The sequence below is a fragment of the Phyllostomus discolor genome, chromosome 12 (assembly GCF_004126475.2).
Source record: "Phyllostomus discolor isolate MPI-MPIP mPhyDis1 chromosome 12, mPhyDis1.pri.v3, whole genome shotgun sequence".
NCBI lineage: Eukaryota > Metazoa > Chordata > Mammalia > Chiroptera > Phyllostomidae > Phyllostomus > Phyllostomus discolor.
In genome coordinates this window covers 1,712,764-1,739,743 of record NC_040914.2, presented here as the reverse complement: position 1 = coordinate 1,739,743, position 26,980 = coordinate 1,712,764, and the positions used below count along the sequence as shown (strand labels likewise).

Sequence of the window (26,980 nt, the reverse complement as noted above, 5' to 3'; positions counted from 1 at the left end):
TAAAATATTTATTTATTTAGAGGGAGGGGAAAGAAGGGAGAGAAACATAGGTTGTGTACCATCTCCCTGTGTACTTTGTGTACTTCCTCCCTGCATATGTTGCCTTCACCCAGACTCTTGGCTTTACTGCCTCAGGTGTGCTCTTCATCTGGGCATCCACTGGAGTGAAAGAATTTCCTGCTTCAGCCACTGACTGGCTGAGTAGAGCTGACCCCAGAACTATCACAGGGTAGACTGCTTCAGGGTGGAAGAGGCTTCATTAGTTTTTGCTCAATCTTTTTGCTATGCTTTAGGCTTATCTAACGGTCTCTCACAAGCTGCAGAACACCCTAGCTGGGCTGGGTGAGGTCAAGACTAGTCCTTCTCCAAGGAGGCAGCTTCAGTGCAGGGTAGCAGCTTGGGCAGTAGCTCAGGACCTTTATTGACCACATAACCCCTGGGTGTGCTAACATAGTGCCCTCAGGCCCCGCCCCAGTAGCCTCCGTCGAAGTTCTTGACTGAGCAGCTCCCATTCCCTGCGGGCCCCATGCAGCACACTCTGGTTCTCCTGGGCCCTCCGGATCAGGTAGGGGATCACCTCCTCCAGGGAGCCATAGGGGATGGACTTGTATACAGCATAGCCAGCCTGCCCTGCAGGGAGAGTGTTGATAAGATGTGGGCTCATGTTTGGAGAGAGGCTCCCATAGGCCCCATCTGGAACAAAGATTTCTAGTTCTGAGAATATGGCAGATAGATGAGTTAGACAAAATTTCCCACTGAAAAACTAAAAATTCTGGAGTAAACATTTAAAGTTATTAAAATGCTCCCAAGAGAATAAGGAACTTCCTAATCCAATAATTAAGAGAAAGGGAAAACCAGAGAGGGAAGGGATGCACAGGAAGCACTTCTGCCCTGAATACAAAATTGAGTTGCTATTTGATGGCTTTACAGAGTTGAGGGGATACAGAAATTGAGGCCTAAATTCTGAATAGGGTGAGAGGTAGAAAGGAGAGCTTCCTCGCATTAAGCTAGAACCCCAAAATGAACACTCTCAGAGCAAGAGTTCTCTCTACTCCCAGGGAATGACCTTGACCATAAGCACAGCAGGGAAGAAAACAGAGAAATCCATCTCTGAGAGGTTGTGGCCGTGCTTTAGTCTGCTTGCATATTTGCAGACCAAATTTGCATATCTGAGATGTCTCAGGAAACCTCAAGCTATGACTTTATGATATAACGATTTTGTAGCCCTTAGCATCTGGCAGAGAAAGATATAAATCTTCTGGTCAGTCCCTGGGGAGCAACATGGTAAAGATAACAAAGCACATAGGAAAGAAAACATCATGGTCAAAAACTAGCAAAACAACAGAGAGCAGGTACAGAGACAAAGGCCTACAAGACTTTAGACATTGGAAGAGACTGGGCCATCTGCAAACTCTAGATAGGAGCATGCTAAGGCATTGGTTGAAATGGGAGAAGGACCCTGGCTGAGAAGGAATGAGGCCTGGGGCTGGGTGGGGCATGGTGGTGGTGGTAGGGAATGGGCCATTCACATACCCAGTGCCAAGGAGACGTGGTCACACATCCCCAGAAGTTGTCCAAAAGAGACAGGCCCATCCAGAGGAATGCCCAGCTCCCACATGCTACAGAAAAGGCCACATCATCAATCCAGACAGTGGCTGGATCCAGAGCTCAGTCAGCCATTGGTACCCACATGGCTGTTCCAGTTATTTAACTATTGAAATACTTCTGAACTTAATGATAAAAAACCCCCCACTGCTCTAAGATGCCTGAAATCTCCCCAGTGAATCCCAACTCCTTCCCTGGAACCCTAGGACTTCCCAGTATCCTAGCATATAAGGGGTGATGCCTTGTTCAGCCAGGGACTACAAGACCTATAAGTGTAGCAGAGGTTTAATGTTTTTAATATCCTCCGAGAATTCCTCTGAACCTACTGTTGCCACATTCTGCCCCTCATCTTGTTCCACATCCACCACCCTCTACCCATTCCAAGCATGTAAATTAGGGAGAGGAAGGAAGGGGCCCACTTCATACCGTTTTGTTGCCTGATGAACAGATTCCTCATTGTGGGATGCCACCATGAGGTGGCACATGGAGCCACAGTGGGAAACATAGGTCAACATCAGCTCCAAACAGCGTCTGTAGCTGAAGAGAGACGGTCCATTCAGTTATGGTACCACGTGAGTGACAGTCAGGCCTCAGGGACTAGGCATTTCTGTCCTTGGGACATGCAGTTCCTAGGGACAAGAACTCTGGAGTCATAAAATACCCCACTTCCACCTGGACCAGTTGCAAGGGACATTACTTCTTTGAGCTTTTGTAACAATGCAAGTTCACCTAAAAGTGATGCTCAGAGGATGGAATGAGATGAAGGTATACAAAAAGCCTTTGGCCCAATGGCAGTCTCACAAATAAGGGCCACATCACACACATGACATGACATTTTCTCAAGGTCATTCACTGCAACATTGTCTACAGAAGATGATTAACAACAACCCAAATGTCCTTAAGTAGGGGACTGGCTTGATGAATGATGGTACACAGAGTACAGTGGAGTGCCATGCAGCTGTATAAAGAACAAGGACACTCTTGGTACTGACCTGGGAAGGTACAAAGACTGGAAAATGCTTTCTGAACTGCTATAGGCCAGGTGCCACCCTATGACCTTCACCGCTATAGTAGTTATTTTCCACTGCCTTCCAGATCTGTTCTTTGCCCTTCTCTGCCCCTTAGGAAGCTGACTTTTTACATCCTGCAACACCCAGTCATGGGCAGGAGATTAGAAGGTGGGAGGGAAGAGGGCTCGGGCATTTTGTCCTTTAGCCCCCCTCCCTGGCCCACCCTATCTGTCCACACCTCCTCCAGTGTGGCCCTTCTTCCTCACCTATAACAGGGTTGTAACCACTTCCCACTTTTGTCGGTTTCTGAGTGCCTCAACACTCTCTGTGGATTATTCGGACCTTACCCATGTTCCATTAATTTTTTAATATTATTTTTTCGTGATTTTATTTATTTATTTTTCCAGAGAAGGAAAGGGAGGGAGAAAGAGAGGGAAACACCCTTTGGCTGTCTCTCATGTCCCCAGCTGAGGACCTGGCCTGCAACCCAAGCATACATCTTGACAGGGAATCAAACCTGCGACCCTTTTGATTTGCATGCTAGTCCTCAAATCCACCATCCAGGGCACTCCATTAATTTAGTCCCTTTACTAAATCTCCTTTATCTTGCCTGACACACATATGTTCACCTCACTCTCAAATCAACTCTGTGAGGCAGATGTTCTGGTTATTCTCATTTTACACAAGCAGAGTTGAAGCTGAAAGAGGTTAAGTCTCTTGTCCCCAGGTCACACAGCTAGAAATGGCTGAGCTGGGATTTGAGCTCAGACTATCTGATGCTCCAAAGCTTGTGCTCATCACTAGACTATTTTGCCTTTAAGAGAGGCAGTTGAGTAGAAAAGCAAGGAGCAATATGTAGACATGTGACTTTTGCAGATACAAAAATCTTTGTGTTTGCCTCTGTATGCATAAAGGAATTTAAGAAACACCTGTAAGAAACTAACAAAAGGGATTACCTGTGGGGGCCAGGGAGACTCCATAATTAGATGGGGATTTCGGTCAAAATGAGATATGTCGGTGTATTAATTTTCATATCATTTTAATTTTTGAATCATGTGAATTCATTATTCATTCAAAATCTATATTAAAACATGAGTGGTACCATGCCATGGAGGATGTGCAGAACCTGGAACCCTCATACAATGCTGGTATGAATGTAAAATAGTGCGAGACCATGGAACACCATCTGGCAATTCCTCAAAAGTTTAAATGTGGAGTTATCATGTGACACAACGATCTCACTCCCAGATAACTGAACTTTCAGGAAAATTTAAAATGTATGTTTACACAAAAATGTGTACATGAATATTCACAGCAGCACTATTCACAACAGCAAAAAAATGCAATTTGAAAGTCCATCAACTGATTAATGGATAAATGAAATGTGGTTCATTCACACAAAGAGATATCACTTAGTCACTTAGTCATAAAAAGGAATGAAGCCCACATACATACTACAACATGGTTGAACCCTGAAAACATGCTGAGTGAAATAAGCCAGATACAAAGGCTGCAGATTGTATGGCTTCATTTGTATGAAATGTCCAGTATAGAGACAAAAGGATCAGTGGTTGCCAGAGGTTGAGGGGGAAAGGCAATGGGGAATGAATGCTAATGAGCGGGTATAAGGTGTCTTTTTAAAGTGATGAAAATGTTCTGGAATTACATAGTGGCTATGGTTGTACAACCTTGTGAATATGCTAAAATCTACTGAATTAATTTTACATTTTTAAATAGTGAATTTTATGGCATGTGAGTTTTATGGTACTTGCATGGAAACCCTCACTGGCCCTGGATGCAACCCATGGCTTGGCTATTTGCCCTGATAGCTTGGGTAAATCCCTGAAGCTGTACAAACCTCTCCTTGAGTCACTGTGTAATGAAGTCAGACTTTAAAAGCTCCATGAGGACAAGACCTAGGGTCACCCTGGTTGGTACTGTGACCAGGGTCCAAAACAGCTCTTGATCCAAATCAGGTGGTTGGCAAGTATGTGTTGAAGAAATAAATTCTTTCTTTCCAGAGCCATGAGGTGGGGGACCAAGGAGCTCACTCACTTCTTGCCTCAGCATGAGGTGATTTATGGTGGGTCAGAATGAGGGTTCTACAGCCAGTCTACCTGGGCTCAAATCTTGGCCCTGCCACTTACTAGATATGTGACCTTGGATAAGTGATTCCACTTTTCAGTTCTTCAGTTTTAGCCTCTGTGCAATGGGGACATTAATAATAGTACCCACTGCTTGGAATGGTTTATTTATTCATTCAGAAGACATATACAGAGTGAACACCACCATGCAACAGACACTATTTTAAGCAGTGAACAAATTTCAGCAGTGAACAAATCAGAAACTCCCACCCTCCTAGGCCCATACACTAGTGGGGGATACAAACAATGGGCAATTTAATATGAGACTGTATAGAACCTCAACTACTGATAGGTGCTAGAGAGAAAAATTAATCCAGAAAACATGAGTGGTACTATGCCATGGAGGATGTGCAGAACCTGGAACCCTCATACAATGCTGGTATGAATGTAAAATAGTGCGAGACCGTGGAATACCATCTGGCAATTCCTCAAAAGTTTAAATGTGGAGTTATCATGTGACACAGCAATCTCACTCCCAGATAACTGAACTTTCAGTTAAAGAATGGGTGATGAGGTATTTTAGTTTTTGCTAAGGAGGTCAGGGAAGGCCCCCTGCAAAAGTACCAAATACACAAAGACCTAAGGAGGTGAAGGATTGAGCCATGCAGCTGTCTGGAGGAAGAACGTTCTAGACAGTGGGGCAGGAAGTACAAAAGGCTCTGGGGATCATCAAGCAGTGCAGAGAGTGAGGGGAAAAGTGGAAGGAAAAGTTAGAGAGATGGCAGTGACCAGACTGCATGGAGCCTTGTGGGCTGCTGTAAGGATTTGGGGTTTACTGAGGGTGCAATGGGATCCATGAAAAGATTTTTAAAAAATAATATGGGGTTTTTAAAAACATTTTATTTTTATTGATTGTGCTGTCACAGTTGTTCCCACTTTTTTTGCCATTCCCTGTCCATGGAAGGATTTTGAACTGAGGAGGGACATGATTTGACTTGAGTATAAACAGGACTCCCTCCAGCTGCGTGTGGGGAAGAGACAGGGAATGGGGGTCAAAGGGGTGAGAAAGGAGCCCAAGGAGAAGGCTACTATTCAGGTGGGATGCAGGGGTGTCCTGGGCCAAGAAGAGGGAGTAATGTGTAGACACATACAGGATGCTCAGTATCTTGTGTTGTGAACTCTAAAGGTTAGATGCTATTATTACTTGTCACAGAGCCTGGCCTGGCCCACTCCTACCTCTGATTGGCAGCCTCATAGTCAGGCTGAGTGGGATCTTTGGTTCCTTGGAGCCGGGCCATCTCTCTCTCCATGTCCAAATACGCCCCTCGTACCAACTTCACTCCGAAGGCCAGGCCAGCCCTGTCTGCAGCTTCAGCATCCTGCCTCAGTCGCTCGTGTGTGTCCTGGCAAAGTACACAGGCTGCTTAAGGTCAGCATGCTGAAATTCCAGCCTGAATAGCCCAGGAATGTACCACACACCTTCAGATAAGCCTGGTAAGTGTTCCACACCCAGGGTCCACCCTCCCTGGAGGTGTTCCAGCGCAAGGCCAGGGCAGCCACCAGCAGAGAGAGAGCAGGGTTCAGCGAGGTATACTCAGCATCCACTAGGAGCCTCACATGTTGGGCCTGGGCATGCTGAGGGCAAGAGAGACTGTGGTCAGAGCACCAGAGGTGTCTAGCAGGTATAGTGGAGCTAGGCCACAACAGGAGGCATTACCTGTACCACCCTTTGCAAGCGGCTCAAAGAGGCCTGGAGATGCCTGTTTTGCTCAGTGCTGAGGCAGGAGACCTGGAGGTCCTAGGGGAGGGCAGCCAGGAAGGTGAGAGCGGCTCGGGACTTCCTTACAGGGCCTAAGTCTCCTCTCCCACACCACAGGAAGGGGAAAAAATGAGAAATTGTTAGGAATCTAAAAAGTTGCTATTTCACATATATATGCAATTTATTGAAGTGTAATATGATGGTTAAGACCCCAGAAACTGGCTTGAATCCTGGTTCTACCACATACTTTGTGGCCTTGAGCAAGTCATGTAACCTCTCTGGGCCTCAGTTTTCTCCTCTGTAAAATGGAAATGATAACAGTAGCTTCCTCATGGAGTTACATGGATAAAAATGGGTTAACATGTGAGATGTGCCTAGACATAATAATGACAGGACAGTGCCAGCAAATAATTAGCACTCAATACATGTTGTCATTATTATAGTAATAGGTAACTGCATATACTATTGTGTTTATTTACTTTCCACAATGATCCTAGTAGACAGGTGTCATTCCAAGCTCCATTTTCCAGTGAGGAAACTGAAACTTAGACAGAGAAGTAAGTTGGAGTTGGCCTATAGAAAATGCTTAGAGCAGTAGCTAGCTCATAGTAAGTGCCATGTTTTCCTCCTATTAGTCTCTTAGGACCTCAATTTCCTCAACAAATACCAAGGCCTCATTGCAGCCTTCTAGGTTCCACCCTATCTGGCCCCTCTGTTCTCACTGCCTTCCACTGTCCATCTTGCTCTCTGCCCTCCAACCACACTGGTCTCCCTGCCATTAAACATTCCAGGTACCTTCCAACCTCAGAGCCTTTGCTCTGGCTGTCCCTTCTACCTGGCATACTTTTCCTGCAGAGGTCCACTTACCGCTCCTCCAGATCTTTGTTCCAATATCCTCTACTTAATGAGGTTCTCCCTGGTTTAAATTCTCAACTCCCTGTCTGGGGCTTTCCTTGCCCCTTCCTCAGCCTTTTTCACCTACAATATTTATTTATACCTAACTTGTTACATATTGGCTTTGGTTTTCATTTTTAAGTGTCTCTTACGCCCTCCCTGATAGGAAGTGAGTGCCTTGATGGCAGGGAGTTTGTTTATCTTGGTCATTGCTCCTCTACCCCTAGCACAGCACCTGGTACATGATAGATGGCCAATGATAACTACCTCTAACTCAGCTCTACCGCATTGTTTGGGGTGGTGGAGACTTGGAGGCTCCCAGGGTATCCATCCCAGGAAAGATAAACCACACCACTAGAAGCAGCAATTGTACACAATGGAATTCTATTCACAAAGACACTTGGATGGAACTTAAAGTCTGAGTGCTTAGGAGAAAAAGTGTGTAACAGATCAAGATAGATAACGTAACGCTATTTGCATACATCCTAAAATGTATCTCCCAGATTAATGGAGCAGGACACAAGGGAGCTTTTGCAATGATAGAAACATTCTATGACTTGATAAGGATTTGAATTGCTCAGTTTCACGCATTTGTACAAGTTTGTCAAAGGGAACATTTACAGCCCTGGTTGGTGTGGCTGAGTTGGTTGGAGCATTGTCCCATGAACCAAAAAGTTGTAGGTTCTCTCTCCAGTCAGAGCACATGCCTAGGTTGCAGGTCTGAGCCCTGATCGGGGAGCCCCAGTTGGGGAATATGGGAGGCAACCAATTAGTGTTTCTCTCTCTCTCTCTTCCCTTTCCTCTCTTTAAAAGCAGTGAAAAAATGTCCTTGGGTGAGGATACAAAAAAAAAATTTTAAGCATGCATTTACAATTTGTACATTATTCATTATATGAAAATTTTACCTGAAAAGAAATAAAGCACTATAAATAATTATTGAGCTCTAATTAGTGACATAATTCTGAAGCATTTGAAGGGAAGTGTGCTGATGTGAGCAACTTACTTTGAAGTTCATAAAAAAGTAAGATGGATTGGTAGATGGACAGAGCAATGGAGAGGGGGACAGATGGTTTAAAGCAAGTATAGTTAAATATTAACAGTGGTAGGTATATGAGTGTTCATCGTAAGATTCTTTAAACTTTTATATATGTTTGAAAATTTTCATAATGAAATGTTGGAAAAACATGGCCTCAAACAGCATATACTTGGCAAAACAAAATCACAATAACAAAGATATACACTATACAGGACAGAGTGAGTGCCAATGGCAGGCAGGGTAGAAATAGGACATGAAAAGAAAAAAGAATGAAGAAGTGGATGGATGGATGGGTGAATAAATGATTAAACCAAACCCCATTGGTCTGATCACAACTTCCAGCATATACTAGCATAGTTAAGTAGATTGATAAAATGTTCATATACTTTTTTCTTTTTGATAAAAAGCTGCTGTCTCAAACACTCCTGAGAGCTTTGAGCCCCCAGGCCCCTCCCCTAGAACCCCCAGATGACCCATATTCCATCCATTCCAACTACAGCCACATTTATTCTGATTGTTCTGAGCCTGGAAAGTAGTGGTAGTTAAATAGTTTGAACAAACTGCTTGCAGATGCCTGCCACATACAAGTCCAGGGGACTCTGCTCCCTCAACATTTCCCACCAACTATTCATTTCTTCCCCAGACTGAGATTCTTACCCGCCCAGAGTCCATGGCTTCTGCCAGCCTCTCAGGGCTCAGCTCCGAGGAAGCTCCTGGCCTTCCGATACATGAAGTTAGCACCTTCTGGAACAGGGTGGTGGGTGGGGTGGTGAGGTGGACATGGTAGGCAGCCAGCCACACCTTCCTCCCACATCCTGGGTCTCTTACACAGAGCCAAGTGCTGGTCAGCGCTGTCAACTTCAGCTGCATGAGGATGTTCCCAGTTGGGGCAGAGGTCTTCAAGAGGCTTCGTGACAGCTCCACACACCGCAGCATAGCCCTGAGGTTCCCCTCATACCAGGACTCACTGCCCAGCCAGCAGGCGTCAGGTCCTAGAGCCTACTAACCCCCCTTCCCTGGGCCCTGGGCCCCGATTCATCTGGTCTTCCTTTTAAATTTTATTTTTCCCCTTTTTTATTTTTAAAATTTTATTTTTAATATAACCTCCCATGAGGGACAAGCCAGGGACTAGGCATGTATGGACTGTGATGGCCCATGAGGTGGTTGTGCTTACTCACCCAGTCTTGACAGTTGAGTCTGGCTCCTCCTCTGTGGGCACTGCCAGCAGGGGCCGGAGGCTTAGGGTCTGCAGCTGTTGGACACAGTCCCTCACCTCTTCTGCTGTCTCACCTGCCACAAACTGCCCATAAATAGAAGCTCGGAGAAGAGCTCCGGAGAGCCGGGAGCCCAGGAGTCGCTGAGACCAGGCCTGGAGCTGAGGTAACAAGGATTGAGGGCTCAGAGCCAGACCTTGGGGAGCCCTAAAGCCACTCCCCAAGGTCATTGCTTACCGCTAGGCCATGAGTGACCAGAGGGGGCCAGGCACACAGTCGCAGCACCAGCAATGCCCGCATCAGTTCTCCTGTGCCCTTGAGGTGGAAGGCCCCACCATCAAAACTCAGGGGCTGCCAGCCCCTAGTAGGGCTGCCAGCCTGGGAATAGAGCACTTGACAGGTCCGGAGCATCATGAATCCCTCACCACTTTCACACTAGATAAATGGGCTTTGGAGGCTGCAGTCTACCAGACAGGGGCAGTGACTGATTAACCAGACAGTAGTCAGTGAAAGGCAAATCTTTAGGATCACAGGCTTCTTGGGAAGCAGTTAACGATTAACTAAAAGGGACAGAGTTCAGAATAACTTGGACAGGAAGACCCCAAATGACAGTTCTCTATACCCTCAGTATGATAGCTTACAATTATTCAGTGTCCACATTTGCTACTGGGTGCTAGTGAGAGCTTGGCTTTGGGAGCAAGGATCTTTTGGTTCAAAGCAGTTTGGCTTTGTGATCTTAGGAAAGTTTCTTGACCTCTCTTGTTGAAATTGCTTCATCTTACAATCGGAGAGTGCAGTATTACTGAATAAATTTGAAAGTGCATATAACCTGTAACCCATCCATTTCATGTTAAGTATATATCCTAGAGAACTTGAACATGGAAATCAGGAAATATGTACAGAAAGGAATGTTCATAGCAGCACTGTTTTTGGTAGGTCCAACTGGGGATCACCCAACTTTCCATCAACTGCAGAAAGGATACATACATTGTGGTATATTTACATAATGGAATACTATACAGCAATAAAAGAACAAACTACTGATACACACAACCACATGGATAAATCTCACACACATAATGTTAAGTGAAAGAAGCCAGACACCAAAGAGCACATGTTGTATTATTCCATTCAATAAACTTGAAAGCAGTCCTGGCTGGTGTAGCTTGGTGGATTCAGTGCCAACCTATGAATCGAAAGGTCACCAGTTTGATTCCAAGTAAGGGCACATGCCTGGGTTGCAGGCCAGGTCCCTGGTTGGGGGCATATGAGAGGCAACCCATCAATGTATCTCTCTCACATTGACATTTCTCTCCCTTTCTTTCGTCCTCCCTTCCCCTTTCTAAAAAGTAAATAAATAAAATATTTTTTAAAAACTTGAAAGCAGGGAAAATGAAGTGAAGCAAATGGGGATATGTACATGGGTGATTCAACTATAAAAAAAAGACAAGCAAGAAAATGATTACCTTGGAAGGGGGTAGGAGTTGTCACTAGATAGGCGGTCATGGGGGCTTCTATGTCCTTTATTCTATTATTTAAAGATTTTATTTATTTATTTATTTATTTATTTATTTATTTAGAGGCGAAAGGAGGGAGAAAGAGAGGGAGAGAAACACAGATGTGAGATGGATTCGTTGCCTCTTGCACATGCCCCAACTGGGAACCAGGCTTGCAACCTAGGCATGTGTCCTGACAGGGAATCAAATTGGTAACCATTGACTTTGTGGTACGATACCCAACCCACTGAGCTGCACCAGACAGGGCTGTCCTTGATTCTTAAGGTGATGATGATTCACAATTGTCTATATAGTATTTTTTAAAGCCATACATTTATATTTTGTACTCCTGACTATAAAATACATTTAACAATAAAAAGTTTAAAAAATCATAGGTAGGGAGTGGGAATAAAAATTATCGGTTTCACAGGGTTGTAATGAGGAATCAGTGAGTTCATGGACACACAGTGGTACACAATATGAACTTAGTAAGTACTGGCTGTGATTAGTGCATGTTGTGTATGCATAATCTCATTGGTGCTATGTCCTGGTGAGGTATATACCATTAATCTTACCCTTGCATCTAGGGATCCAAAAAACCACCTCAGGTTCAGTAATTCACTAGAGGGACTTGCAGAACTCAGAGTTTTTTACTCACAGTTATGGTTTATTATACTGAATGGTTACAGATTGAAGATATCAAAGGGAAGAGGAGCATAGAGTCCAAGCGATGCCAGGTGCAAGTCTAGTTGGCCTTTCCCAGTAGAATCAAGTGAATAGCACCCAGTTCTCCTAGCAACAATGTGTGACAAGATATAAAAAGTACTGCAGCCAGTGATGCTAACATGAGCTTTGGTGTCTGGGCTTTTTATTAGAGGTCAGTTACATAGGCAAGACTATGTTCACATGACTGAACTTAGTCTGCAACCCCTCCAGAGTGCACACTAATACCATACAGACCAAGGCCACCAGGTAAACCAAAACGCTCTTATTGAGCAGGCCATTTCAAGGGCTGGGAGGTTATCCCCCAAGAGCTGGAAAAAATTAACCTGCCATTCACAGATGTTATAAGCAGAGACCCAGAGAGGTAGAGATATTTTCCTGAAATCATGCAACCAGTTGGTGGCCAAGTGTGGGTTCAATGATCTTGTTCCCTAGACCCCAGGCCTGAAAATTTTAATCATCCCTTTCTACAGTTTTTTCTTTAGTACCCAATTCACAGACCTGAGTGACAAGATTCAGATTATAAATCCAGCAAAGCCTGAACTAAAAGAATTCAAACTTTTAAAAAAATCATCACAGTTCATATTTTAAAAATAAAACAATACAAAAGGAGGCAAAGTGAAAAACGTGGTTTTTTTCCTACTCCTAAATTTAAATCCTTCAATTTCCTTCCTTTAAGATAATGAGGTATCCTTGCAGAGATAGTCTGTGCACAGAAATGAACCTATACATATCACTTATTTATTATATACATAAGAAATATGGACTTCCGGCAAGATGGAGGAACAGGTGGACGCACCGTACCTTCTCGCACAACCAAGAATAGAACAACAATAATTTACAGTCATAATATCACTCAGAACTGTCAGAGGATTTATCTGAATGGAAGTCGGACAGCCAAGAAGTTGAAGTAGACCTGCACGTCCAGACTGGTAGGGGACGACGAGCCGAGTGGGCGCGGGGCTGGCGCGGGTCGGCGGTGCGCAGAGGTCTGGGGAAATTTGGCGCAGAATTGGCGCAACAGCCATCTGGGGCACAAGAACGCAGCGGTGATCCCTGAGTACGCAAGCTGCGGCTGGGGGAATCAGTGGGGCAGCGACTGTGGACCAGGGCAGAGCTCGCAGCTCAGGAGCCCAGGGAAGTGTCTGAGCCCAGGAGAACGGAACTGTCGCCATTGTTCCCTCCTGTCCCCGCTCCCACCCCCGCCCCCACATATAACGTCACAATCTAGCGACTGGGGTGCCCAGCCCCGGTGAACACCTAAGGCTCCACCCCGCACCGTAACAAGAGTGACCAGACCGGAAAAAAAAAATAATAAAATAAAATAATAGGAGAGACAGGGAAAGACATAAGACATGTTTCCAGCAGAACAGATCAATCCCCCAGGACTCATCCTTTTGAGCGACCAAGAAATAGCCAATCTATCAGATGCACAGTTCAAAACACTGGTGATCAGAAAGCTCACGGAATTGGTGAACTTTGGGCGCAAATTAGATGAAAGGATGCAGCTTACCATAAAAGAGATGCAGGAAGATACGCGGAGGAGAGCCAATAGTGAAAGGAAGGAATCTGAGTCTCAAAACAACACAGTGGACCAGAAGGAAGATAGAATCAACCAAGCAGGAAAGCATGATGAAATAAGAATTCAAAAAATCGAAGAAAAGTTTAAGAGCATCCAGGACATCTTTAAACGTTCCAACATCCGAATTATAGGGGTACCAGAAGGGGAGGAGCAACAAGTGGAAAAGTTATATGAACAAATAATAAAGGAGAACTTCCCCAATCTGGCAAAGGGAACAGTCTTCCAAGAAGCTCAGGGAGCCCCAAAGAAGTTGGACCCAAGAAGAAACACACCGAGGCACGTCATAATTACATTAGCCAAGGTAAAAACAAAGGAGAGAATCCTAGAAGCAGCAAGAGATAAGGGGACAGTAACCTACAAAGGAGTTCCCATCAGACTGTCAGCTGATTTCTCCAAAGAGACCTTACAGGCAAGAAGGGGCTGGAAAGAAATATTCCAAGTCATGAAAGACAAGGACCTACATCCCAGATTGCTCTATCCAGCAAAGCTCTCATTTAGAATGGAAGGGAAGATAAAGTGCTTTTCAGATAAGGTCAAATTAAAGGAGTTCATCATCACCAAGCCCTTATTTTATGAAATGCTAAAGGGACTTCTCTAAGAAAAGAAGATAAAGAAAAGACATGTATAGTAAAAGGACAGCAAACTCACAATTATCAACAACCACACCTAAAGCAAAACCAAAAGAAACTAAGTAAACAACTAGAAGAGGGACAGAACCACAGAAATGGAGGGCACATGGAGGGCTAGCAGTAGGGGGGGAGGAGAGAGGGGGAAAAGGTATAGAGAATAAGTAGCATAGAATGTAGGTTGAAAATAGATAGGGGGAGGGCAAGAATAGTACGAGAAACGTAGAAGCTAAAGAACTCACAAGTATGACACATGGACATGAACTAAAGGGGGGAACGTGGGTGGGAGAGGGGGCACAGGGTGGAGGGGAGTGAAGGGGGAAATGGGACAACTGTAATAGCATAATCAATAAAATATATTAAAAAAAGAAATATGGGGGGAGTGGTGGAGGGTAAATGCAGACAACTGTACTTGAACAACAATAAAATAATTTTAAAAAAAGAAAATACTACTCATCCTTTTGCACATTAATTTTTTTACTTAACAATGCTTTTAAAGATAACTCCAATCTTATAACTTATATTTCTGTAACAAATTTGAAAAATTCTGTAGTATTTCTTCTTTTAATCATTGATAGAATTTACCAGTAAAACCATTTGAACCTGGAGTTTTATTTGTGAGGAGGTATTTAATCATCAATTCAATATCTTTTTTAAAATGATATTTTGATTATGCTGTTACAGTTATCCTGATTTTCCCCCTTTGCCCTCCTAAGCCCAGCACCCCCGACTACCTCAGGCAATCCCCACAGCATTGTCTGTGTCCATGGGTCATATGTATAAGTTCTTTGGCTTCTCCATTTCTTATACTGTACTATATATCCCCATGGCTATTCTGTAACTACCTATGTATACTTCTTAATCCCCTCACTTTTTAAAAAGATTTTATTTATTTATTTTTAGAGAGAGAAGGGAGGGAGAGAGAGAGAAACATCAATGTGCGGTTGCTGGGGGTCATGGCCTGCAACCCAGGAATGTACCCTGACTGGGAATCGAACCTGCAACACTTTGGTTCGAAGCCCGCGCTCAATCCACTGAGCTACACCAGCCAGGGATCCCCTCACCTTTTTACCTATTTTGTCCTACCCCCCTCTGATCTGGCAACCATCAAAATGTTCTCTGTACCTCTGATTCTCTCTCTGTTCTTCTCATTGTTTCGTTTGCTTTTTAGATTCAATTGTTGATACACATGTATTTTTTGCCATTTTATTTTTCATACTTTTGATATTTTTCTTAAATAAGTCCCTTCACATTTCATATAATAATTATTTGGTGATGATGAACTCCTTTAGCTTTACCTTGTGTAGAAAGCACTTTATCTGTCCTTCAATTCTAAATGATAACTTTGCTAGATAGAGTAATCTAGGTTGTAGGTCCTTGCTTTTCATCACTTTGAATACTTGCCAGTCCCTTCTTGCCTGCAAAGTTTCTTCTAAGAAATCAGCTGGAAGCCTTAAGGGAACTTCTTTGTAACTGTCTGCTTTTCTGTTGCTGCTTTTAAGATTCTCTCTTTATCTTTAACCTTTGGAATTTTAATTATGATGTGACTTGATGTGGTCTTCTTTGGGTTCACCGTGTTTGGGACTTTCTGTGCTTCCTGGGTTTGCATGTCTATTTCCTTCACCAAATTAGGGATTTTTTTCATTATTTTTAAATAAATTTTCAATTTCTTGCTCTTCCTTTTCTCCTGGCATCCCGATGATTCAGATTTTGGCATGTTTGGAAATGCCCCAGAGGTGCCTTATATTATCCTCATTTTTTAAAATTATTTTTTTAAGTTTCAATGCATTTTATTTTTAGACAACCTAATGATACATTTTTCTTTTTTCTTTTTTACTTTTTTAACATTTTTAAATTGTCTTTCAAGTACAGTTCTCTGCCTTTTCTCCCCCACCCCTTCCCACCACCCCAGCCCTTCCTACCTCCCTCCCCTGTTTCTACCCTCACCTTGTTATTATCCATATGTCCTTTATAATTGTTCCTGTAAACCCTTCATCCTTTTCCCCTATAATCCCCTCCTCTTTCCCCTCTGGTCACTCTCAGCCTGTTCTCAATTTTAGTGTCTTTGGTTATATTTTGCCTGCTTGTTCATTTTGTTGATTAGATTCCTGTTAAAGGCAAGATCACATGGCACTTCTCTTTCACTGCCTGGCTTATTTCACTTAGCATAATGCTCTCCTGTTCCATCCATGCTGTCGAAAAGGGTAGGGGCTCCTTCTTTCTTTCTTCTGCACACAATTCCATTGTGGAAATGTACCACAGTTTTTTGATCCATTCATTTACCGATGGGCACTTAGGTTGCTTCCAGCACTTGGCTATTGTAAATTGTGCTGCTATGAACATTGGGGGTGCAAAGGTTCTTTTGGATTGGTGTTTCAAAGTACTAAGGATATAATCCTAGCAGTGGAATTGCTGGGTCAAAAAGCAAATCCATTTTTAGTTTTTTGAGGAAATCCCATATTGTTTTCCATAGTGGTTGTACCAGTCTGCAGTCCCACCAGCAGTGCACTAGGGTTCCCTTTTCTTCACAACCTCTCCAACACTTGTTGTTTGTTGCTTGTTTATGATGGCCATTCTGACTGGTGTGAAGTGGTATCTCATTGTGGTTTTAATTTGCATCTCTCTGATAGCTAGCGATATTGAGCATCGTTTCATGTATTTCTGGATTCTCTGTATGTCCTCCTTGGAGAAGTGTCTGTTCAAGCCATTTGCCCATGTTTTAATTGGGTTGCTTGTCTTCTTAGAGTGGAGTTGTGTGAGTTCTTTATATATTTTGGAGATCAAATCCTTGTCTGAGGTATCATTGGCAAATATATTTTCTCATACGGTTGGTTCTTTTTTCATTTTACTGCTGTTTTCTTTAGCTGTGCAGAAGCTTTTTATTTTTTTTTTAATATATATTTTTTAAGATTTTATTTATTTATTTTTAGAGAGGGAAGGAGATAGAGAGAGAGAGAGAGAAACATCAATGTGTGGTTGCTGGAGGTTATGGCCTGCAACCTAGACATGTACCCTGGCTGGGAATTGAACCTGCGACACTTTGGTTTGCAGCCCAAGCTCAATCCACTGAGCAATGCCAGCCAGAGCGAAGCTTTTTATTTTGATGAGATCCCATTTATTTATTCTTTCCTTTATGTCCCATGCTCTAGGGCACATATCAGTGAAAATATTGCTCCTTGGAATATCTGAGATTTTCCTGCATATGTTCTCCTCAAGGACTTCAATGGTGTCACGACTTATATTTAAATCTTTTATCAACCTTAAATTTATTTTTGTGTATGGTGTAAATTGGTGCTTAAGTTTCATTTTTTTTGCATGTAGCTGTCCAGCTCTCCCAACACCATTTGTTGAAGAGGCTATTTTTACTCCATTTTATGCTTCTTCTCCTTTTGTCAAATATTAATTGACTATAGAGACTTGGGTTTCTTTCTGGGCTCTCTATTCTGTTCCATTGGTCTATGTGTCTGTTTTTATGTCAGTACCAGGCTGTTTTGATTACAGTGGCCTTGTAATATAGTTTGTTATCTGGTATTGTGATCCCTCCTACTTTACTCTTCTTTCTCAAAATTGCTGCAGCTATTCATGGTTGTTTATGGTTCCATATAAATTTTTGAAGTGTTTGTTCTATATCTGTGAAACATGCCATTGGTACTTTAGTAAGTATTGCATTGAATCTACAAATTGCTTTGGGTAGTATGGACATTTTGACGATGTTAATTCTTCTGATCAATGAACATGGTATATGTTTCCATTTGTCTCTTCCTTAATTCCTTTCTTCAGTGTTGTGTAGTTTTCTGAGTACAGGTCTTTTACCTCCTTATTTAGATTTATTCCTAGGTATTTTATTTTTCTTGTTGCTATATCAAATGGGATTTTTTCCCCCAATTTCTTCTTCTAATGTTTCATTGTTGGTATACAAAAAATGCCTTTGATTTCTGAATATTAACTTTGTATCCCACTGTTTTGCCAAATTCATCTATTAGGCTGAGCAGTTTTTTTGTGGAGTCTATAGGATTTTCTATGTACACAATAATGTCATCTACAAACAATGACAGTTTTGTTTCTTCTTTTTGAATTTGGATGCCTTTAATTTCCCTTTCTTGTCTGATTGCTGTGGCTAGGACTTCCAATACTATTTGGAATAGAAGTGGTGAAAGTGGATATCCTTGTCTTGTTCCTGATCATACTGGGAAAGATCTTAGTTTTTGCCCATTGAGTATGATGTTGGCTGTGGGCCTTTCATATATGGCCTTTATTATGTTGAGGAATGCTCCCTCTATTCCCACTTTGCTGAGTGTTTTTATCATAAATGGGTGCTTTACCTTATCAAATGTTTTTTCCACATCTATTGACATGATCATGTGATTTTTGTCTTTGTTTTTGTTTATGTGATGTATTATTGCATTTATTGATTTGTGAATACTGTACTATCCTTGCGTCTCTGGCTTGAACTCCTCTTGGTCATGGTGTATGATCTTTTTAATGTATTGCTGGATGTGGTTTGCCAATATTTTGTTGAGGATTTTAGTATCTATGTTCATCAGTGATATTGGCCTGAAGTTTTATTTTTTCTTCGTTGTGTCTTTATCTGATTTTGGGATTAGGATGATGCTGGCTTCATAAAAAGAGTTTGGGAGTCTTCCATCTTCGTGGATTTTTTGGAATAGTCTGTGAAGGATAGGGGTTAGCTTTTTCTTAAATACTTTGTAGAATTCTCCTGTGAAACCATCTGGTCCAGGGCTTTTGTGTGTTGGGAGTTTTTTGATTACTGCTTCAATTTTGTCAGCTGTTATTGGTCTGTTCAGGCTTTCTGCTTCTTCTTCATTGAATTTCAGAAGATTATATCTTTCTAGAAATTTGTCCATTTCACCTAGGTTTTCAAATTTCTTGGCATATAGTTCTTCCTAGTAATTTCTTACAATTCTTTGTATTTCTGTGGTATCAGTTGTCATTTATCCTTTTCTCATTTCTGATTGTGTTTCTTTGGATCTTCTCTCTTTTTTTCTTGATGAGTCTGCTTAAAGGCTTGCCAATTTTGGTTTTCTTTTCAAAGAACCAGCTCCTGGATTTATTGATCCTTAGAATTGTGCTTTTTGTCTCTATGTCATTTAATTCTGCTCTGATCTTGGTTATTTCCTTCCTTCTACTTGCTCTGGGCTGTCTTTGTTGTTGTTTTTTGAGTTCTTGTAGGTGTAGGGTTAGGTTGTTTGTTTGAAATATTTCTTTCTTTCTTTTTTTTTTAGGTATGCCTGTATTGCTATGAACTTCACTCTCAGGACTGCCTTCACTGTGCCCCATAAGTTTTGGGTTGTTATGAGTTCATTTTCATTTGTTTCCAGAAACTTTTTGATTTCTTCCTTGATCTCATTCTTGACCCATTCATTGTTTAATAGCATGCTATTCAATCTTCATGAATTTTAGGTGGTTTTCCCTTGAGGTTGGTTTCTAGTTTCAGTCCCTTGTGGTCAGAGAAAATGCTTGATATGATTTCAATTTCCTTGAATTTGTTGAGGCTTATTTTGTGTCCTATCATGTGATCTATCTTTGAAAATGTTCCATGTGCATTTGAAAAGAATGTGTATTTTGCTTCTTTGGGATGAAAGGCTCTTTATATACCAGTTAAGTTCATTTGGTCTAGGACATTGTTCAATGCTGCAATATCTTTGTTGATATTTTTTTTGGAAGATCTATCCATTTTTGACAGTGTGGTGTTGAAATTACCTACTATAATTATGTTGCTGTCAATATCTTTCTTGAAGTCCTCCAAGATTTTCTTTATGTATTTGGGTGCTCTTATGTTGGGTGCATATATATTTATAATGTTTATATCTTCTTGATGGATTTTTACCTTGAGTATTATGAAGTGACCTTCTGGGTCTCTTTTTATGGACCTTTTTTTGAAGTCTATTTTCTATGATATGAGTATTGCTACCTCGGCTTTTTTTTTCTGTGCGTTTACTTGGAAAATTTGTTTTCAGTCCTTCATTTTCAATCTGTGTATGTCTTTTGTCCTGTGGTGGGTCTCTTGTAGGCAGCATATGTATGGGCCATGCTTTCTTATCCATTCAGCTATTCTATGTCTTTTGATTAGAGCATTAATCTATTTATGTTTAAGGTTATTATTGATAGGTATTTATTCATGGCCATTTCTTTGTACCTATGTTCCCCTCTCTCTCACTCTTTTCCTTCCTTTTCTTAAAGCAGTCCCTTTAGCATCTCTTGTAGAGCTGGTCTGGTGGAGGTGTGTTCTTTTAGACTACTTTTGTCTGGGAAGCTCTTTATTTGGCCTTCCATATTAATTGAGAGCCTTGCTGGGCAAAGTGACCTTGGTTGCAGGCCTCTGGTTCTCACTACTTGAAATATTTCTTGCCATTCAGTTCTGATTTGAAGCGTTTCCATTGAGAAGTCAGCTGCTGGCCTTATTTGGGCTCCCTTGTATGTTACTTCCTGTTTTTCCACTGCTGCCTTTAAGATTCTCTCTTTGTCTTGGAATTTTGCCATTTTAATTATGATGTGTCTTGAAGTGGGCCTCTTTAGGTTCCTCTTAATTGGGACTCTCTGTGTTTCCTGAATTTGTGTGACTTTTTCTCTCATCAAATTAGGGAAGTTTTCCATCATTACTTATTCAAACAGGTTTTCTACACCTTGCTCTTCTTCTCCTTGTGGTATCCCTATTATATGGGTATTGTTATATTTCATGTTGCCCTGCATTTCCCTTAACTCCTCTTCATTCTTTCCGAGTCTCTTTTCTTCTTGCTCTTTCTGGGTGTTTTTTTTCCTATCTTGTCCTCCAGCTCGACGTCCCCACAGCTCCAATCCTCTGCTTCATCTGGCCTGCTTTTGATTCCTTCTACTGTGTTCTTCAGTTCAGAAATGGTATTCCTCATTTCCTCTTGGCCCTTGTTGATAGTTTCTATTTCTTTTTTCATGTTGATATAGTTTGCAGTGAGTTCATTGTAGTTTCCCTGTAGTTTTTGGTAATTCTCTGTGAGCTCATTGAGCTTCCTGATAACCACTGCTTTGAACTCAATATCTGATAGTTGACTTGCCTCTATTTCATTTAGCATTCTTTTGAGGCTTCCTCTTTTCCTTTCATTTGGGGATTGTTTCTTTGTCTTCCCATTGTTTGTGAGACTCTTCTTGTTAGCCTCTGCTTCTTAAATTAATCTTTTCTGACTCCCTGGGTTTCTGATGTGAACTTCTATGGCAGAAGACCCGTGGGATTCAGTGGTGCAATCTCCTTGATCTCCTGAGCTCACTGGTCTTGAGCTGTCATTTATGTTGGCTCTGTGAATGTCTTTGGGTTTTGATTGTCGTTGGGTTTTTCTTTGGTGGGTCCTTCCCTCCGGCTGTTTAACTGAGGGTTACTCCATCCACCACATCTTGTATTATGTTGTACAGGTGTGGACAGGTTGTGTTGAAGCTGATTCTTCTGTATGTACAAGGTTTTGAGGCTTCTCTCTCGCTCTTGTTCAGTTGTTTGTCCTGGGTAATTTCTCCATCATTTAGGTGTATTTTCAGATGGGTCCTGGATTGAGGTTAGTGTGACTTCCACTCCCTCCTTCACCTTCTTCCGTTGTTATCTGTTGGTGGTTCTTTTGTTGGTGGGTTTCCTCTTCCAGCAGGTATACTGGTATTTATAGCTCCCACTGTCTGATTTTCAACGTCCCCTACAATTTTTTGTCTCTAATTTTCATGCTGGGATACTGTTGGCTATTCACTCTGTTCCTCAGAAGATCTGCTAGGTGTTTCACCCATGCACAGGGGAAAGTGGACTCTGCTCCCACGTATCTCACCACCATCTTCCAATTATCCATTTTTCTTAAAAACAATGTCTCTACTCCATGTAAATCAAGGTCAAAATAAACGAAGAACTCAAGATAACTCCAGTCCCATTTGTCGTAGTCCTGGTGTGTGGATGAAAAGCAGCACCCAGTTATGATGACAGGTGATAGGTCCAAATTGCCAAATTTGTTAACATTTTTCCATTTCTCAACCTTCCTTAAAGAAAATTATATATGGGGTCACACCATCTTCATGGTAGTCTAGCAGAGCAACCATGCCATCTGGATTCATGTTTTCACCAATAAAGAACTGGTAGTTTTTAAAATGATCAAAGATGTACTTGATTTGTTGATTGGTTCTGCAGCCCCTGTCATAAACAACTTTTTATTCTATCTGGTCTCTCTTCAAGTTTCCCTTTGATTGATTTCATGTAATCTTTGATGTACTTCTTGTAGGCCTTTTTTTGTGAAGCTGGTTTCTTGCAAATGATGGTTCATTAAAATATCAACACCAGTGATTACTGTGCTTTTGGTTCCTTCACCCTCCAGGCCTTCAGCAGAGGCATTTCCACCAATAAGTGAGTCATCAATGTTACCCTCTGTCCTACCAACCATCTTCTCCTCTACCTCCAAACACAGACCATCTGTGACCTCTGGATCTTGTAGATATCAGAGAACATCTCACCATGACTGATGAGGTCCCAGTAGATGATCATGATGGTGCTGGAAGAAAACAACAGCCTCACTGGCTGAACGACAGCCCAACTAGCAAGTGTAGTGCAGACCGAGTGGCACTCTAGGGGAAGGAGTAGTGGGAGGGGGGAGTGTATTATTTTTTTAAGCTTTTATTTATTTATTTTTAGAGAGACAGGAAAGAAGGGAGAAAAAGGAGATAAACATCAATGTTCAGTTGCCTCTCCCATGTCCCCTACTGGGGACCTGGCCCACCACCCAGGCATGTGCCCTGACTGGAAATCGAACCAGAGACCCCTTGTTTTGCAGGCCAGTGCTCAATCCACTGAGCCACACCAGCCAGGGCTGAACTCTTTTTTCTTCTTGTTGTTTGGTTGAATGCTTATTTCTTCCTTATGTTCCAGATAGTTGATGTGAATTCAGGCTTGATCCCCTCCACTGTTGACTCCCTGTAGATTTTTCTTTATTTCACTTAGTGTAACTTTCATTTCTTCCTGGGTCTTTTTTATTTTGTTGCCATACTCAGTGACTTATTTGAGCATCCTGTCCATCAGTATTTTGAACTCTACATGTGATAGGTGAGTTATCTCTGTTTTTTTTTTTTTTAGTTCTTTTTCCATTTTTTTCCTGTTCTTTCATTTGGACCATATTTCTTTGACTCCTCAGTTTGGCACTGTAGGGTAAGTGGAAGCAGTCTGGCTTCCTCACCCATGTGTCTGGGTAACTAAGGGAAATAGTGTTCCCATAGACTTGGAAGAGTCTGATAAATAGTGTTCTCATAGCCTTGAGACTGAGTCCGATAACCTGTTCTCATAATGTGAAGTGAACTCACATGTGCAGAATTATTCTGATATAGACTTTTCTGGCTTTTTGCCAGCTTTGTTTGTTCTAGTATTTAAAAGTAGCTAGGGACTCCCTGCTGAGAGCCATGATGGGTGCCATGCTGGGGAACAAGAGCCACAACGTGTGCCACACAGAGACATACAGGGGGATACGTGGCTTCCACTGTGTGTGGCTTGTCCACCCCAGATAAAGGCATGCCACACTCCCAATGGCTCTGTGACTATTCTTCCATCAGTGCAAATACCATCAACTTCTCAGGCCTTGAACAGTAGCAACACAGGCAGCCTCCCTGTGTTTGTTTTTGTGTATTAGGTAGAGTTGCTTTGACTCCCTGCCTTAGTAGTGTGGCCTCTTATAGAAAAGATACCTGTAAATTGTGTGGAGTGGAGTCTTAGGTAATCACCAGGGTGGGACAACCCACTTCACCACTTTGTGGCTTTGTGTGGGGGGAGGGCTCAGAGAGAGGACAGTGCCACTTCCTGGCTTCTGGAGGTTTGTCCTGCACTTGTCTTGTGCAACTGGCACCCTTCTAGCTATTGCTCTGGTGCTGAATCCAAGAGTGGGTGGGCCTGCATATATTTTAAGTTCTTGAGGGCCCTTTAAGTGGAGTGTCCTGACAATCTGGCAGTTTCTTCCCCTGTCCCAACCCCTACTGGTTTTTATAGCCACAAGTTATGGGGATTTATCTCCTTGGCACTGGAACCATGGGCTGTGTGGTCTGGCCTGGGGCTGGCATCCCTTGCTCCCAAGGTATCCCTTCCCATTTTTATCCACCACACATGAATGTATGATTTCCCATTCAGCCTCTGCCTCTCTGTGCCACACTGCATCTCTGTGGCTCCCTGCCCCTTCTGCATCTGCGCCCCTACTATCCATCTGGATGAAAATGGCTTCTTTAAATCCTTGGTTGTCTGATTTCCATACAGCTCAATTTTCTGATGGTTCTGGGTGTTATTTGTTCTGAGGTCTGTTTTTAATTCTTTCCATGGCTGCATGAGGAGGTAAAGCATGTTTACTTAAGCCTCTATCTTGACTGGAAGCCTGAAAATATACTTTTTTCAGAAAAAAATGAAACTATGAAATAGTTTGAAATAGAATGAATAGAATGAAAGTTGTTTGTTGTTTTTCAACACAGTGTCAAAGTCTGCTCATCATCATGTTGGAAAATCATAATTTAATGCCAGCTCAAGATACCATGTAATATTTTAATGATGTATAACACATAAAGAAATTTGCCCATACTACAAGTGTTCAGTTAGACAAATTTTCAGAAAGTGACAACATCACCTGTTGAAACTAGCACCCAAATCAAGAAACAACATTATTGGCCCTCTAGCAGCCTTGTATCCCATTGTAATCACTCTCTCTCTCTCCACACCAAAGATGGCCACTCTTGATTTCTACTACCACAAATTACTTTTGACCATTTTTAACTTTAAGCCAATGAAATCACACGGAATGCTCTGTCTTGTGTCTGACTTCTTAGATTCAATATTATGTTTGTGACAGAAACAAACTCATAGATACAGAGAACAAACTGATAGTTGCCAGGTGGGAGGAGGATTGGGGGGCTGGGTGAAGAGATTAAGAAATATAAATTGGTAGTTACAGAATAGTCATGGGGATGTTAGGTACAGAATAGAGAAAAGAGTCAATAATATCATAATAACTATGTATTGTGTCAGGAGACGTCAGACTTATCAGGGGATCACTTTATAAGTTATATAAATGTCTAATCACTATGTTGTACTAATATAATGTTGAAACTACTATAATGTTGAATGTCATCTGTAATTGAAAAATAATAATGGGCATCTGCCTAGGTAAATAAACATAATTCACAAGTCCATTTAAATTAATTACTTTAATTTACTAAATTATTACTACATTGATGGACATTTGGGTTGTTTTCAGTTGTATGATGTTACAAATATTTCAGGGGTTAGCATGCTTCCATATATGTCTGCACACCTGTCTTACCTTAGTTTTAGCCACGGAAATTTAGGGAAGTCTAGGACAGGGTTACTATTTTATACACCCACAACAATGGCCTCTTTTGCTACAGTATTGATAACACCACATATAAGCATCTTTTTATAAAAAAAGATTTCTAATTAATTAATTAATTTAAGATATTATTTATTTTTAGATAGACAGGAAGGAGGGAGAAAGAAAGAGAGAGAAATATTGATGTGTGGGAGAGACATTGACTGGTTGCTTCTCGCACACCTTCAACCAGGGACCTGGCCCGCAATCCAGGCACGTGCCCTGACAGGAATCGAACCAGAGACCCTTTGGTTCATAGGCTGGTGCTGAATCCACTGAGCCACACCAGCCAGGGCTTATTCAACAACATGTATATAAATTAAGAGAAACTAGATTCTGGGCAGACAGAAGCAATAGATATCTGCTACATTGATTTAGACAATGTCAAAGAGGAAGTAGGAAGTACACAAAGAGATCCACTCACAGCCTGAAGTTCCCTTCGAACACATTGCTCAAATGGTTTATGTGGTAGAGCAACCCAGGACCTGTTATCAGCATATTTTGTTCCTTGGCCACAACGATTGGCTCTGGGATGGACATGAGACCCAAGCTGGGAGGATGAAAGAGAGGCCCATAATTTTCCAGAAGTACTGGCATAAGAGGCACTTTGTCTGCTGAGCTTGTGGAATACCAGCCTAGAACTGTAAATGGTCATTTTTGTCTACCAAATGAAGAGTCTACCTGAGAATGAAATCAACACAGAAAAAAACAGGGGCAGGAAATACAGAGAAATTGACTCCTCATGGCTTTTCAAACACGGGATCCAGCAGTACTTGAATCTAACACTCCCCAGAGAATATCAGCTAGAAAAGCCAATAAATTCATCTTTCCTGAAAAACCAATGTGGAAACAAAATGTCTAAGGTTTCTTCTTAGAAAAGGAAAAATGCACAATTAGAAAAATTCGATTCTTAGGAATGGAATAATTTTTTTTAAGGATTTTATTTATTTATTTTTAGAGAGGGAAGGGGGGGGGGAGAGAGAGAGAGAGAGAGAGACATCAATGTGCGGTTGCTGGGGGTTATGGCCTGCAACCCAGGAATGTACCCTGGCTGGGAATCGAACCTGGGACACTTTGGTTCCCAGCCCGCGCTCAATCCACTGAGCTATGCCAGCCAGGGCTTGGAATGGAATAATTTTTTAAAAGATTTTATTTATTAATTTTTAGAGAGAGGAGGGAAGGAGAAAGAGATAGAGAGAAACATCAATGTGTGGTTGTGGTTGCTTCTCATGTGCCCCTACTGGGGACCTGGGCCACAACCCAGGCATGTGCCCTGACTGGGAATTGAACCAGCAACCCTTTGGTTTGTAGGCCCACGCTCAATCCACTGAGCTACCAGCCAGGGAGGAAATTGAATCATTTTTTAAAAGATTTTATTTATTTATTTTTAGAAAGGGGAAGGGAGGGAAAAAGAGAGGGATAGAAACATCAGTGTGTGGTTGCCTCTCATACACCCCCTACTGGGGACCTGGCCTGCAACCCAGGCATGTGCCCTGAGTGGGAATCAAACCAGCAACCCTTTGGTTCACAGGCCAGTACTCATTCCACTGAGTCACAGCAGCCAGAGCAGAATGGAATCATTTTT

General features: G+C 42.0%; 1 protein-coding gene and 1 pseudogene across 3 annotated transcripts; both read right to left on the bottom strand.

The window, feature by feature from the left end:
- Positions 1-314: 314 nt before the first annotated feature.
- Positions 315-10,101, bottom strand: PRODH2 (proline dehydrogenase 2). 3 transcript variants are annotated; one of them, XM_028529895.2, is made up of 10 exons: positions 9,840-10,099; positions 9,567-9,763; positions 9,217-9,355; positions 9,046-9,132; positions 6,417-6,497; positions 6,179-6,334; positions 5,936-6,102; positions 2,032-2,142; positions 1,534-1,619; positions 398-630 (listed from the first exon to the last, which is right to left on the bottom strand). In XM_028529895.2, exons 1-10 carry the CDS (start codon positions 10,014-10,016, stop codon positions 446-448), a joined length of 1,386 nt encoding a protein of 461 aa, XP_028385696.1. In that variant the 5' UTR covers positions 10,017-10,099; the 3' UTR covers positions 398-445. The 3 variants fall into 3 exon arrangements, with proteins under 3 accessions (XP_035868155.1, XP_035868157.1, XP_028385696.1); XM_036012262.1 differs by lacking the exon at positions 1,534-1,619 and having other exon boundaries at positions 315-630; positions 9,840-10,101; XM_036012264.1 differs by lacking the exons at positions 1,534-1,619; positions 6,417-6,497 and having other exon boundaries at positions 315-630; positions 9,840-10,100.
- Positions 10,102-21,950: 11,849 nt separating this feature from the next.
- On the bottom strand, positions 21,951-23,185 carry LOC114511518 (annotated as a pseudogene).
- Between the last annotated feature and the right edge of the window lie 3,795 nt (positions 23,186-26,980).